We start from the raw sequence: 15,143 nt of genomic DNA, 5'->3' as shown, positions 1-15,143 counted from the left end.
TAGCCTCAGCCACACCAACCATTCCCGCCTACGACGCCCCCATGGCGAGTCTGTCCTCGTCCATCATGGGCTGCCATCTAGCCGCTGAACAAAGTCAACATTCTCATGGAGGAAAGCCTGCATCACCCTTCTGGCGATGCGTGAACGCCCCAGCACAAGCCAAACCGGCACTGCCGCCATCGAAAGTGTACCACCACGGGCCATGGGCGCGCTCTCTGTCAGCGGAATCTACCTGTGCAGAGTCGGCCGCCCGCAACCCATGCAATCCACACCCCTCGCCGCCCACAGAACAACCTAGTTGAACTCGCCGCCGCCACCATAGGCGTGCATAGGCGTCACATCACCATGCTTGCATGCAGCTATAGGACATCTGTTGACGGTGTTTTTTTGCCCAAATTGTGACCAAATGACATTTTTTTTACATGCGCCCACAGAACAATCTAGTTGAACTCGCCGCCGCCACCCTAGGCGTGCACATGCGTTACATCACCGTGCCTGCATGCAGCTATAGGACACCTGTTGAAGGCGGGGGTTCTTTTTTGCCCAACCAAATGACATTTTTTACATGACAGCTATTTTTGGGTGTTTGCTGTAGATGCTTTAAGCGCGGTTTACAAGTGCCACGCCAGCCAGTTATGTGGCCTGGTTCGCGAACCACCCCGTGGCTGGATGGTTAGAAAGAAGGTGATATCCTCAGCCCACCATGAATCAAATACTAGTGCTCGCATTTTTCTGGATTTATTTCAGATTTTTCGGCGATGCGCGTTCAGTGGGAGGAGACGTTTCTGTTGACTACGACACGTCTGTGGTGACTTCATCAATCTCAAGATCATATGGTAGCTCAGTCTCTCGAAGATGCTCATAGGGGCAGGATGCACGTGTGTGTTCATAGAGTGAGTGTATGCGCGTATATATGAGCACCTACGTGTGTACCGTGTTAAAAAATAAAATTCGTGGGCTGGTTTGTTTCTCACTTTATCACTGCCCTAAAAACGTTAAAAAAATTAAAGTTTCTCTGGCTGTTCCCGTCGCACAGCGAATTATCTCAGAGGAAGAAAAGGCCGATATTTTGGGTCCGATTCATTGAACGGCTGGACGCTTACGTCTCCGCCCTGGGCATCGCCATGCACGGCAGCTCGACAGCAATCGACACCGTAACCGCGACGGCCAACCAACAGCAATAAATCGGGGCCCTTTCCTACCATGCATCGAGCGACGATTTCAACCCTTGGCAACAGGAGAAGGGCGCAGCGTCCAAATCAGCGGAGCAAACTTCTCTGAATCGTCGTCGCGGCCGCATCCTCCATTCGTTGGCGTCTCCGTCGCTCATGCTCATCCCTGTTTCACTCCTGATCCGTGGGCCGTCACATGTTACCCGAGTTAATGGAGTACGTCGCATCCATTAACTCCGTTTACCGAGTCTTTGGGCTGTCACGGCTGATCGATTTCTTCACTGATGACATGCATCCGCCCAAGAGTACTTGTCCGTCTTTGGCGATATTTTTCAGCTAGCCGGAATTAACGGGGGATGCCATCCATCAGTAATTACTGGGTATGTCCAAACTCAGAGTGCTGCTCGCTCAAGAAAATTATACTGCACGGCTGTGCCAGTACCTGATCATCGCCTTTTTTTTTTTTGAAACGGAGATCATCGCCTGTTTGTAACAGGTACACGTTTCCATTATCTCAAGTGGGACGCAGTACTCGCGCACATTGATTTCCGTTGGCCTTTTCGGTTGATGAATTGTTGAATGCGGGTGGATGAAATGCCGGGCTCCAAAGGATAACGCACGCCTTGATGCTGCGTGTGCAAGAAAACGCCAGCACGTAGTACTTGCCTAGTTGCATGATTGCATCATCTCTCGCCGCTTGCTCAACAGATCCTTCAAACAAGCGACACCAAACCAACTAACAGGCCAGTGATGAAACATAAATTATATGCTAAGTAAGCAATGCTGCTTGCAGGTCACTGCTGGCAAATGAGTGAAAATCCCGAGGCCAACTTATGAAATGATGAAAAATGAAACACAAAGGACTGGAAATGAGCCGTGCCACAGAAGATTGGTGCCTGGTCTTGCTGTTGTTTTCGGCGCTATTAAGTTCGAATGTGACATAATCATTATTTTTTAAGGGAACGTTACATTACTTGCTGACTTGCTCTCTTCCCAAAAGGTCTTACTTTTCTCCAAAATGGCAGGACGTGATACTTTTCGGAAGTACTAAATAGTTCATTTAGCATGTTCATTCTCGATGACATTTTTCGTTCTACCATGATTGATACACTGCCAAACGAAAATGAGGCACCACCGCAAATTATTTGGGCAAAAAGACTCAGAGATACAACGGACGTTCAAAACTTTCTTACCGCCGAGTGTTCTGGCATGACTCTATTCACAAATGCTCAAATCATGATAAGTTTGGTGCAGCCTTGAAACAGGCTCGCCCCACGCATAAAGCAACGACCAAACTAAACGGTCAAATGACACATGGTGAAGAGGTAGCCCTCTTACAAAGTAGACCCCGGGATCTCTGTACAACGCAGAAACTATGCTACCGAAGCAAAACACCGTGAGGTCAGAGTACAACGCGGCGCAGGCTTTCCTCCACGAGCCTGAGCCACGTGCAGCTAGACCTCTCGCCGCCCACACGACCAAGAGGGGAAACCGCAACACCGTCATGAGGCCCGCTGGAGAGCCAACCATGGGGGCCGCAGTTCGGGGCCGCACCCGGGCATCCTTGTCCCGAGACACCGCCATCCATCCACCTCACGACACACCAACCCCGACAGTAAAAGACCAACCTTCCTCTCCTAGCCCGACATCAGTCTCCGGATCTGGGTCAGCACCTCCAACGTAGGAGGCAACAACGCATGCATCCCCTACCAGTCCCGACCGACCTTGGGGACACGACCCTAAGCCTACCAACGGCCGCTGCCAAGTTGAGCTTGCACAATACCAAGTCCATGGTCATTGGTGCCACACCGCAAGACGGGGAAGCATTGTCAGGACAACCACCACACCTGCGAAGACAACACTCACGAGCATATCGTGGGCCGAGCCCAACCTCGCCTACTCAGAGAATCCACCCGATCTGCCTCGGGTCCAGATCTGGCCTGCCCAAGCACAAACCCTAGGTCAGAGAAGCTGCCATTATGCGCGTAGCCGACACTAGCCCCGCACGCTACCGATTCCGACCCGGAAGAAGGGAGATTGCCAAGCCACCGCCGCCCGAGCCGCCAGCCAGACCGCGGACACCGTGCCGCCGTAGTCAGCACCAGCACGCACCGCCGTCCTAACCCGTTGCGGCCCCCAAGATAACTGTCCGCGGCCAGGGGCCACCGCTGCCGCCGTTCGTCAGTGGATCTGCTTCAATCCGGTCTTCATTCATTTGTAGAGTCTTCTCTGTAACTGGAATTTTGTGGATTTTTTGTTTGTCAGTTGCCTGAAAATTGGGAGGAATTGACATCCAACGGTCCTGATAGAATCGACTGGAACGTAAGTCGCTTTCAGTCAGCATGATCCTTAGGCATTCCAAAAATGAAAAATATAGATTTTGGTGGGGAAAATGAAACGAGGGCTAAATTTTCGGCTCGCCAGGTTAACCCAGGCTCGGCTACTTATTTATCGGCACCAGCAGAGTGCAGACAAACCAATCATACCCAGATCGTAGCAAAATCCTCCAATTTGCATGCCACCATGCTCCTCCTCCTCCTCCTCCTGCTCTTCTCCAGCCTACAGCTCCCCACGACTGCCATCGACACCCTCGCTCTAGGCCAAGCACTCCCATGGAACGAGACACTGGTGTCCAAGGGCGGCGAATTCGAGCTCGGCCTCTTCTCCCCCGGCAACTCCGGCAAGCACTACGTCGGCATCTGGTACAAGAAGATCTCCAAGCAAACGGTCGTCTGGGTGGCGAACCGAGAGCACCCGATCGTCAAGCCGTCGACCTCCCGCTTCATGCTCAGCATCCACGGCGAGCTGCTCCTCCTCACGATGCCGTCGGACACCTTGCTGTGGTCGTCCAACGCGTCCTCCCGGTCGCCCCCGAGCACCACCGTCGCCACGCTCCAGGACGACGGCAACCTCGTGGTGCGGCGGAGCAACGCGACGTCGTCGTCTGCCTACGTGGTGTGGCAGAGCTTCGACCACCCCACCGACACCTGGCTCCCCGGGGCCAGGCTCGGCTACAACAGGGGCGCCGGCGTCCACAGCTTCCTCACGTCGTGGACGGACGCCGAGAACCCGGCGCCCGGCGCGTTCACGATGGAGATCGACGCGCGCGGGCAGCCCAAGTTCGACCTGTTTTCCGACGCCGGCGGCGCCGAGCACCGCCAGTACTGGACGACCGGCCTGTGGGACGGCGAGATCTTCGTGAACGTGCCGGAGATGCGGTCGGGCTACTTCGCCGGGTTCCCCTACGCGCGCAACGGCACTGTTAACTTCTTCAGCTACCACGACCGGATCCCGATGATGGGCGCCGGCAACTTCATGCTTGACGTCAACGGGCAGATGCGGCGGCGCCAGTGGAGCGACATGGCAGGGAAGTGGATCCTCTTCTGCTCGGAGCCGCACGACGCCTGCGACGTCCACGGTTCGTGCGGCCCCTTCGGGTTGTGCAGCAACACCACCAGCCCGGCGTGCCAGTGTCCCGCCGGCTTCGTCCCGAGGTCGGAGCAAGAGTGGAAGCTGCAGAACACCGCCTCCGGATGCGAGAGGCGGACCTTACTGGACTGTACCAAAGACAGGTTCATGCAGCTGCCGAACCCCGTGCAGCTCCCGAATGGCTCATCGGAGGCCGCCGGAGTTAGGGGTGACAGGGACTGCGAGCGCACTTGCTTGAAAGATTGCTCCTGCACCGCGTACGTGTACGATGGAACCAAGTGCTCCATGTGGAAGGGCGAGCTCGTTAACTTGAGGGCACTCTCGATTGACCAAGGTGGCGATCCTGGCCTCGCCGGAGCTGTCATTCACCTCCGCGTCGCGCGCTCCGAGGTGGCAGCGTCGTCATCGTCACCGGCGCATTCTTGGAAGAAATCGATGGTGATCCTCGGGAGCGTAGTTGCGGCCGTGGTGGTGCTCCTGGCAAGCCTCGTGATCGGGGTGGTGGCGGCGGTGATGCTGCGGAGGCGGCGGGGGAAGGGGAAGGTGACGGCGGTGCAGGGGCAGGGCTCGCTGCTGCTGTTCGACTACCAGGCCGTGAGGACCGCGACGAGGAACTTCTCGGAGAAGCTCGGTGGAGGGAGCTTCGGCACGGTGTACAAGGGCGTACTCCCGGACGCGACGCCGGTGGCCGTGAAGAAGCTGGACGGGCTCCGGCAGGGCGAGAAGCAGTTCCGAGCGGAGGTGGTCACCCTGGGCGTGGTCCAGCACGTCAACCTCGTCCGCCTCCGGGGCTTCTGCTCCGAGGGGAACAAGAGGGCGCTCGTGTACGACTACATGGCCAACGGCTCGCTGGACTCGCACCTGTTCAAGGGCGGCGGCTCGGCGGCGAAGGTGTTGAGCTGGGGCCAGAGGTACGGCGTCGCGCTCGGCATGGCCAGGGGCCTGGCGTACCTGCACGAGAAGTGCCGCGAGTGCATCATACACTGCGACATCAAGCCGGAGAACATCCTCCTCGACGACGAGCTGGGCGCCAAGCTCGCCGACTTCGGCATGGCCAAGCTCGTGGGCCGCGACTTCAGCCGCGTCCTGACCACGATGCGCGGCACGCTCGGGTACCTCGCGCCGGAGTGGCTCGCCGGCTCGCCGGTCACCGCCAAGGCCGACGTGTACAGCTTCGGCCTCGTGCTGTTTGAGCTCGTCTCCGGCCGGCGCAACAATGCCCCATCGGAAAAGGGAGGCTACGGGATGTACTTCCCGGTGCACGCCGCGGTGAGCCTGCACGAGGGCGACGTGGTCGGGCTGCTCGACGAGAGGCTGGCCAAGGAGGCCGACGTGAAGGAGCTGGAGAGGCTCTGCAGGATCGCCTGCTGGTGCATCCAGGACGAGGAGGCTGACCGGCCGACCATGGGGCTCGTCGTGCAGCAGCTTGAAGGAGTCGCCGACGTCGGGCTACCGCCGGTCCCGTCCCGGCTTCACATGCTGGCGAAGGTGAACGCAGGCGCCGGTGGAGGTGAACAGGATGAATTCTATTCGGAGAGCAGTAACAAACTAGCGACAGAAAAGGCGTGAGAGCGAAAATTAGCCACATCATATAACTCGAGTGGATTCTCAAAAAAAAAAGAAATAACTCGAGTGAATATGAAATGCTTGTATGGTTTTTTTAGGGGAATGCTTGTATAGTTTGAAGGTACTCCCTCTGTAGAGAAATATATAAGATCACTAAACGCTCTTATATTTTCTTTTATACAGAGAGTAGTTAATTGTCGACCCGCAAAAAAAAAAAGAGTACTAGTTAATTTTCGTTGTGTGCGTCGGATCACGGAAGTTCGAAGGAGCAGTGCCCTGGTAGTAATACTCGTATTGAGTTAGTGGAGTACTATGTTGAATTTTTAGGGTGTTGTGGAGATTCCTGAATCTAGAAAAATTAAGAACTGCATTACATTTCCTTGGTCTTGTTTTCATAGGCGAAAATCCTATGCTTGCGAGCCCTACTTAGAGCATCTACAATCAAACTCCTTAAATCTCTCCTATATGGCCGGCCTCGTCGCCCTGACTCGGTCAGAGCCCCGGATGCCGCCGTACGTCCTGCTCCTCCGGTCATATACCTTGCCCTCGAAGTGTTTCACAAAATGTCCAAGCTGTTTTTTTTTCTTTTTTAGGTAAAACGATGAATTTGTCAGATGAGTAGTTTCAGAATAATGATCTTGATGAATTCATCCAACAAGAGTTTGTCGATTCGTCGGGTCAAGAGTACATGATGATGATGAAATGGAGAAGGAAGTGGAGCATATTCTAAAGTTCAAGGTTTCGCTCAAAGGAGGGAGAATTATACACCAGGATATGAACGCTGGCGCATGCCTGCTGTACAAGGACTGCTTTCAACCTGAGCCAAAATTCCATGATGGGTTTTTCCGACGTCACTTCTGGATGACCAAACCCTTGTTCTTGGGGTGTGGTGGAGGGTGTGGAGGCACATGATCCCTACCTCACTCTAGAAAGGATTGTTATGGACAACTGACATTCTCTCCTTTGCAGAAATGCACAACTGCTCTGAAGATGCTTGTATTAGGTACTGCCACGAATGTCGTTGGTGAGATGCTTCGGACGGGGGGAGCACATGTCTTGATGTCACTCTCAAGTTTGCTCAAGGCCTTGGAAAATGTGTTTGGAGCGGAGTACATGAGAGAACCAACTGTCGAAGACACAGAAAGGTTGATGTCTTGATGACAAGTGGAGCTGCAAGAGGTTTTTTAGGTATGTTTAGTTCAGTTGCTTGCATGCATTGGGAATAGAAAAACTGTCTCAAAGGTTTGAGCGGGATGTACCAAGGTCATACTAAAGAGGCTAGCATTATACCCAAAATAGCGGCATCAAGGGACTTGTGGATTTGGTATGCTTACTTTGGCATGTATGCTTCTCACAACGACATCAATGTGCTCTAGCGATCTCCGTTGTCCAAGAGACTTTGTGATGTGGATGCTCCGTTGTGCAACTACACCATCAATGAAACACAACTAAAACATGGGGTATTACCTTACTGATGATATCTAGACTCAGTGGGCGGCGTTTGTCAAGACCATATACGATCTCCATGGAAACAAATAATACCACGTTGCAACAATGCAAGGGGAGCTATGAAGGATGTGCAGAGAGCATTTTTAGTGCTTCAACCTTGTTGAGGTATTGTTCATGGAGTTGCAATGATGTGGGAATCAGAGACATTGTGGCAGCTGATGATTTTGCACAACATGATCGTCGAGGATGACGGTGAAGGGGCAGCCCGAACGCATGATTTCAAGAAGCCCGTAGTACAAGTCCGCCACCTAAAACAAGATGCCGAACATAATGTGAACTTTCTGGAAATGCATCAGAATCTTTGGGATCAAAACATGCACATGCAACTGTATTATGCGATTGATTTTTTTATGTGGACCCACAATGAAAATCAAGAAATTTAATGTTTGAATTATGCGCTTTATTTTTTTTATGTTTGAACTGTATTTTTGTTAAGAACAAATGTTACTTGTGTATGGTATTTACGTGTATGATCGGCGTGCATGTGTTTGCATTAGTTTGAGGATTTGAAATTGAAGGATGTGGTTGCAAAGGAGGACATTTGAAAAGTCTGGGGTCACGTCCGCACACATTCAGAGAGGCGGATTTGCTTAGTCTGACTATGGATGCTCTTACCGATCTACCATTACATGTGTGTGTCATCTCCCTAGTAACCCCACTCGATTTCACTTTGTGATTTCCAATCATGTGATGCCACGCCAATCTATAAGTTTTAATTCTTAAGCTTGGCATTAGGCTGGCTACAATAGAAGTATCATAATCATGCATGTAACTAGGCATTTTTATTGAGATGACACACAATCTAATGAGAAAAATCATGTACTAGTATGTGTCATGTATGGTAATAAATGAGATCATTATAATACCAAGTTATGATATTGTGAAGATGGCATCATTCACTAATATCATGATACTAGTAGTAAGTACTACTCCTTGCAACTGAAGTGAAAGTGAAGCATCCATAACCCTTCCCAACATTAAAATAGCTAATTGCCATAACACTACTAGGAAAAGGCTTATTAGTGGCGCACCTGTTTTAGCCATTAATGGCGCACTACAGGTGCACCACTATCATCACGCCACTAGTAACATATACTAATGGCGCACCAGGCAGTGTGCCATTAGTAAGTCACACGGTGCGCCATTAGTATACCAGACTATAGTGGCGCACCAGGCAGTGCGCCATTAGTAAGTCACATGGTGCGCCATTAGTATGCCTTCCAGAGGGCCATATTTACCTTGTGCTATGTGTTACTAATGGCGCACTAACAGATAACGCGTCACTAGTATTTTTTATAGCAGTGCGCCACTAATGTGCTGTATGGTGCGCCACTAGTATGAATATTAGGAATTTTTTTTCTTTTCTGATATTTGCACAGGTTACAAAATATATTACTGCACAGAATATAGAAAGCACAACATATAAACAGCAGATTCATCAAATACAATAGAAGATTAGTCTCCGAATACAATTCATCATATTAGTCTCCGAATTCAAAAGACCGAACAAAATTAGAACATTACAAGTCTCGAGACCGCAAGTAGCGAGTTTGTCGAAAGTAATACTGCATTCGGAGATAATTGAGAGATGTGTCCTCTCTTATCTCCGTGCTACTGCTACTGATATGCCTAAACATGACTTAGATTGAACTGAGGCAACATGTGGTGCATGTCGAAAGTAATACTGATCCTAACTTGATCAAGTTTGGATTGTACTACTTTCGACATGCACCACATGCATGTTGCCTTCACTTCAATCCAATCCATGTTCATTTCACCCATAGATATATAATAACTCTTCATGCTCGCATCATGCATCATCATAATAACAAGTCCTACTAATCATCATCATACAACTTCTACTCGTTATTAATAACAAGTCATACGATCATCATCCTCATAGTCATCGAACCAACCCTACTTAATTGTTCTTAGCACATGATCATCATTATTAGGTAGGACCCAAATACCCTCTTTAAGGTAAAATAGCATAAAACAATATAGATCCTGACTCTCCATTATGGAGAATGGAGATCATCCTGTCTCCAATTCTTGCGCTTCGATTCCTTTTGCTTCCAAGAACCTCCTTACGAATGTCCAGACATTTTTTCCATACTTTGATTTGCATGTCTCCACTTCTTTTAGAAATCTGGTATGTGTTGGAAATAAGCCCTAGAGGCAATAATAAAATGATTATTATTATATTTCCTTGTTCATGATAATTGTCTATTGTTCATGCTATAATTGTGTTATCCGGAAATCATAATGCATGTGTGAATACATAGACCATGACATGTCCCTAGTAAGCCTCTAGTTAACTAGCTCGTTGATCAATAGATAGTCACGGTTTCCTGACTATGGACATTGGATGTCATTTATAACGGGATCACATCATTAGAAGAATGATATGATGGACAAGACCCAATCCTAAGCATAGCACAAGATCGTGTAGTTCGTTTGCTAGAGCTTTTCCAGTGTCAAGTATCATTTCCTTAGACCATGAGATCGTGTAACTCCCGGATGCCGTAGGAGTGCTTTGGTTGTACCAAACGTCACAACATAACTGGGTGACTATAAAGGTATACTACAGGTATCCCCGAAAGTATCTGTTGGGTTGACACAGATCGAGACTGGAATTTGTCACTCCGTATGACGGAGAGGTATCTCTGGGCCCACTCGGTAATGCATCATCATAATGAGCTCAATGTGACCAAGTGTTTGGTCACGGGATCATGCATTACGGTACGAGTAAGTGACTTTCCGATAACGATATTGAACGAGGTATTGGGATACCGACGATCGAATCTCGGGCAAGTAACGTACCGATTGACAAAGGGAATTGTATACGGGATTGATTGAATCCTCGACATCATGGTTCATCCGATGAGATCATCGTGGAACATGTGGGAGCCAACATGGGTATCCAGATCCCGCTGTTGGTTATTGACCGGAGAGTCATCTCAGTCATGTCTACGTGTCTCCCGAACCTGTAGGGTCTACACACTTAAGGTTCGGTGAAGCTAGGGTTATAGAGATATTAGTATGCGGTAACCCGAAAGTTGTTCGGAGTCCCGGATGAGATCCTGAACGTCACGAGGAGTTCCGGAATGGTCCGGAGGTGAAGATTTATATATAGGAAGTCCAGTTTCGGCCATCGGGAAAGTTTCGGGTGTAATCGGTATTGTACCAGGACCACCGGAAGGGTCCCGGGGGTCCACCGGGTGGGGCCACCTATCCCGAAGGGCCCCATGAGCTGAAGTGGGAGGGGAACCAGCCCCTGGTGGGCTGGTGCGCCCCCCATGGGCCTCCCCCTGCGCCTAGGGTTGGAAACCCTAGGGGTGGGGGCGCCCCACTTGGCTTGGGGGGCAAGTCCCCCGCCCCCCTTGGCCGCCGCCCCCCTTGGAGATCCCATCTCCTAGGGCTGGCGCCCTCCCTAGGGGCCCTATATATAGTGGGGGAGGGAGGGAAGCCGCACCAAGTCCCTGGCGCCTCCCTCTCCCCACGTAACACCTCTCCCTATCTCGTTGGAGCTTGGCGAAGCCCTGCCGAGATCACCGTTGCTTCCACCACCACGCCGTCGTGCTGCTGGATCTCCATCAACCTCTCCTTCCCCTTGCTGGATCAAGAATGAGGAGACGTCTTCCCAACCGTACGTGTGTTGAACGCGGAGGTGCCGTCCGTTCGGCGCTAGGTCATCGGTGATTTGGATCACGACGAGTAAGACTCCATCAACCCCGTTCTCTTGAATGCTTCCGCTCGCGATATACAAGGGTATGTAGATGCACTCCCCTCTCCCTCGTTGCTAGATGACTCCATAGATTGATCTTGGTGATGCGTAGAAAATTTTAAAATTCTGCTACGCTCCCCAGCAGTGGCATCATGAGCCAGGTCTATGCGTAGTTTCTATGCACGATTAGAACACAAGTTGTTGTGGGCATTGATTTTGTCAATTTACTTGCCGTTACTAGTGTTATCTTGATTCGGCGGCATCATGGGATGAAGCGGCCCGGACCGACCTTACACGTACGCTTACGTGAGACTGGTTCCACCGACTGACATGCACTAGTTGCATAAGGTGGCTAGCGGGTGTCTGTCTCTCCCACTTTAGTCGGATCGCATTCGATGAAAAGGGTCCTTATGAAGGGTAAATAGAAATTGGCATATCACGTTGTGGTTTTGGCGTAGGTAAGAAACGTTCTTGCTAGAAACCTATAGCAGCCACGTAAAAACTTGCAACAACAATTAGAGGACGTCTAACTTGTTTTTGCAGCATGTGCCATGTGATGTGATATCGCCAAAAGGATGTGATGAATGATATATGTGATGTATGAGATTGATCATGTTCTTGTAATAGGAATCACGACTTGCATATCGATGAGTATGACAACCGGCAGGAGCCATAGGAGTTGTCTCAATTTATTTATGACCTGCGTGTCAACATAAACGTCATGTAATTACTTTACTTTATTGCTAAACCGTTAGCCATAGTAGTAGAAGTAATAGATGACGAGATAACTTCATGAAGACACGATGATGGAGATCATGATGATGGAGATCATGGTGTCATGCCGGTGACGATGATGATCATGGCGCCCCGAAGATGGAGATCAAAAGGAGCAAATGATATTGGCCATATCATGTCACTATTTGATTGCATGTGATGTTTATCATGTTTTTGCTTCTTATTTGCTTAGAACGACGGTAGTAAATAAGATGATCCCTCACAATAATTTCAAGAAAGTGTTCCCCCTAACTGTGCACCATTGCTAAGATCCGTTGTTCCGAAGCACCACGTGATGATCGGGTGTGATAGGCTCTAACGTTCGCATACAACGGGTGTAAGCCAGATTTACACATGCAATACACTTAGGTTGACTTGACGAGTCTAGCATGTACAGACATGGCCTCGGAACACAGAAGACCGAAAGGTCGAACATGAGTCGTATAGAAGATACGATCAACATGAAGATGTTCATCGATGATGACTAGTCCGTCTCACATGATGATCGGACACGGCCTAGTTGAATCGGGTCATGTATCACTTAGATGACTAGAGGGATGTCTATCTGAGTGGGAGTTCATTAAATAATTTGATTAGATGAACTTAATTATCATGAACTTAGTCTAAAATCTTTGCAATATGTCTTGTAGATCAAATGGCCCACGCTAATTTTGCCCTCAACTTCAACGCGTTCCTAGAGAAAACCAAGCTGAAAGATGATGGCAGCAACTACACGGACTGGGTCCGTAACCTGAGGATTATCCTCATAGCTGCCAGGAAAGCATATGCCCTTGATGCACCGCTAGGTGAAGCACCTGTTTTCCTTGCAGAACAAGACGTTATGAACGCTTGGCAGACACGTAGTGATGATTACTCCCTGGTTCAGTGCGGCATGCTTTACAGCTTAGAACCGGGGCTCCAAAAGCGTTTTGAGCAACACAGAGCATATGAGATGTTCCAAGAGCTGGAAATGGTTTTCCAAGATCACGCCCGGGTCGAGAGATATGAAGTCTCCGACAAGTTCTACAATTGTAAGATGGAGGAGAACAGTTCTGTCAGCGAGCACATACTCAAAATGTTTGGGCTGCATAACCGCTTGTCTCAGCTAGGAGTTAATCTCCCGGATGATGCGGTCATTGACAGAATCCTTCGGTCGCTCCCACCTAGCTACAAGAGCTTTGTGATGAACTTCAATATGCAGGGGATGGAAAAGACCATTCCCGAGGTATATTCAATGTTGAAATCAGCGGAGGTGGAAATCAAAAAGGAACATCAAGTGTTGATGGTGAATAAAACCACTAAGTTCAAGAAAGGCAAGGGTAAAAAGAACTTCAAGAAGGACGGCAAGGGAGTTGCCGTGCCCGGTAAGCAAGCTGCCGGGAAGAAGTCAAAGAATGGACCCAAGCCTGAGACTGAGTGCTTTTATTGCAAGGGAAACGGTCACTGGAAGTGGAATTGCCCCAAGTACTTAGCGGAAAAGAAGGCCGGCAATACCAAAGGTATATGTGATATACATGTTATTGATGTGTACCTTACCAGCGCTCGTAGTAGCTCCTAGGTATTTGATACCGGTGTAGTTGCTCATATTTGTAACTCAAAACAGGAACTGTGGAATAAACAGAGACTGGCGAAGGACGAGGTGACGATGCGCGTCGGGAATGGTTCCAAGGTCGATGTGATCGCCGTCGGCACGCTACCTCTGCATTTACCTACAGGATTAGTTTTAAACCTCAATAATTGTTATTTAGTATCAGCTTTGAGCATGAACATTGTATCTGGATCTCGTTTAATGCGAGATGGCTACTCATTTAAATCTGAGAATAATGGTTGTTCTATTTATATGAGAGACATGTTTTGTGGTCATGCCCCGCTGGTCAATGGTTTATTCTTATTTAATCTCGAATGTGATGTTACACACATTTATAGTGTGAATGCCAAAAGATGTAAGGTTGATAATGATAGTCCCACATACTTGTGGCACTGCCGCCTTGGTCACATTGGTGTCAAACGCATGAAGAAACTCCATGCAGATGGACTTTTGGAGTCTCTTGATTATGAATCATTTGACACGTGCGAACCATGCCTCATGGGTAAAATGACCAAGACTCCGTTCTCCAGAACAATGGAGCGAGCAACCAACTTATTGGAAATCATACATACTGATGTGTGTGGTCCAATGAGCGTTGAGGCTCGCGGTGGCTATCGTTATGTACTCACCCTCACTGATGACTTATGTAGATATGGGTATGTCTACTTAATGAAACACAAGTCTGGGACCTTTGAAAAGTTCAAGGAATTTCAGAGTGAGGCTGAGAATCAACGTGACAGGAAAATCAAGTTCTTACGATCAGATCGTGGGGGAGAATATTTGAGTCACGAATTTGACACGCACTTAAGGAAAATGTGGAATAGTTTCACAACTCACGCCGCCTGGAACACCACAGCGTAATGGTGTGTCCAAACATCGTAATCGCACCCTATTGGATATGGTACGATCTATGATGTCTCTTACCGATCTACCGCTATCTTTTGGGGGTTATGCTATAGAGACTGCCGCATTCACTTTAAATAGGGCTCCGTCGAAATCCGTTGAGACGTAACCGTATGAATTGTGGTTTGGCAAGAAACCTAAGCTGTCGTTTCTGAAAGTTTGGGGATGCGATGCTTATGTCAAGAAACTTCAACCGGAAAAGCTCGAACCCAAATTGGAAAAATGCGTCTTCATAGGATACCCTAAAGAAACTATTGGGTATACCTTCTATCTTAGATCCGAAGGCAAGACATTTGTTGCCAAGAATGGATCCTTTCTAGAGAGAGTTTCTCTCGAAAGAAGTAAGTGGGAGGAAAGTAGAACTTGATGAAGTATTGCCTCTTGAACCAGAGAGTGGCGCAGCTCAAGAAATTGTTCCTGAGGTGTCTGCACCGACTAGGGAGGAAGTTAATGATGATGATCATGAAACTTCAGA

At 49.2% G+C, this 15,143-nt stretch overlaps 1 protein-coding gene across 1 annotated transcript; it reads left to right on the top strand.

Annotated features, from left to right (window-relative positions):
* The first annotated feature begins 3,631 nt into the window (after positions 1-3,631).
* LOC125552464 (G-type lectin S-receptor-like serine/threonine-protein kinase At2g19130) lies at positions 3,632-6,546 on the top strand. Its single transcript, XM_048716024.1, has one exon. It carries the CDS (start codon positions 3,696-3,698, stop codon positions 6,168-6,170), a length of 2,475 nt encoding a protein of 824 aa, XP_048571981.1. The 5' UTR covers positions 3,632-3,695; the 3' UTR covers positions 6,171-6,546.
* Positions 6,547-15,143: the final 8,597 nt, after the last annotated feature.

Source organism: Triticum urartu, chromosome 4 (assembly GCF_003073215.2).
Source record: "Triticum urartu cultivar G1812 chromosome 4, Tu2.1, whole genome shotgun sequence".
Lineage (NCBI taxonomy): Eukaryota > Viridiplantae > Streptophyta > Magnoliopsida > Poales > Poaceae > Triticum > Triticum urartu.
Note: the sequence above shows the minus strand (reverse complement) of the source record. Positions and strands in the feature narration are given on the sequence as shown.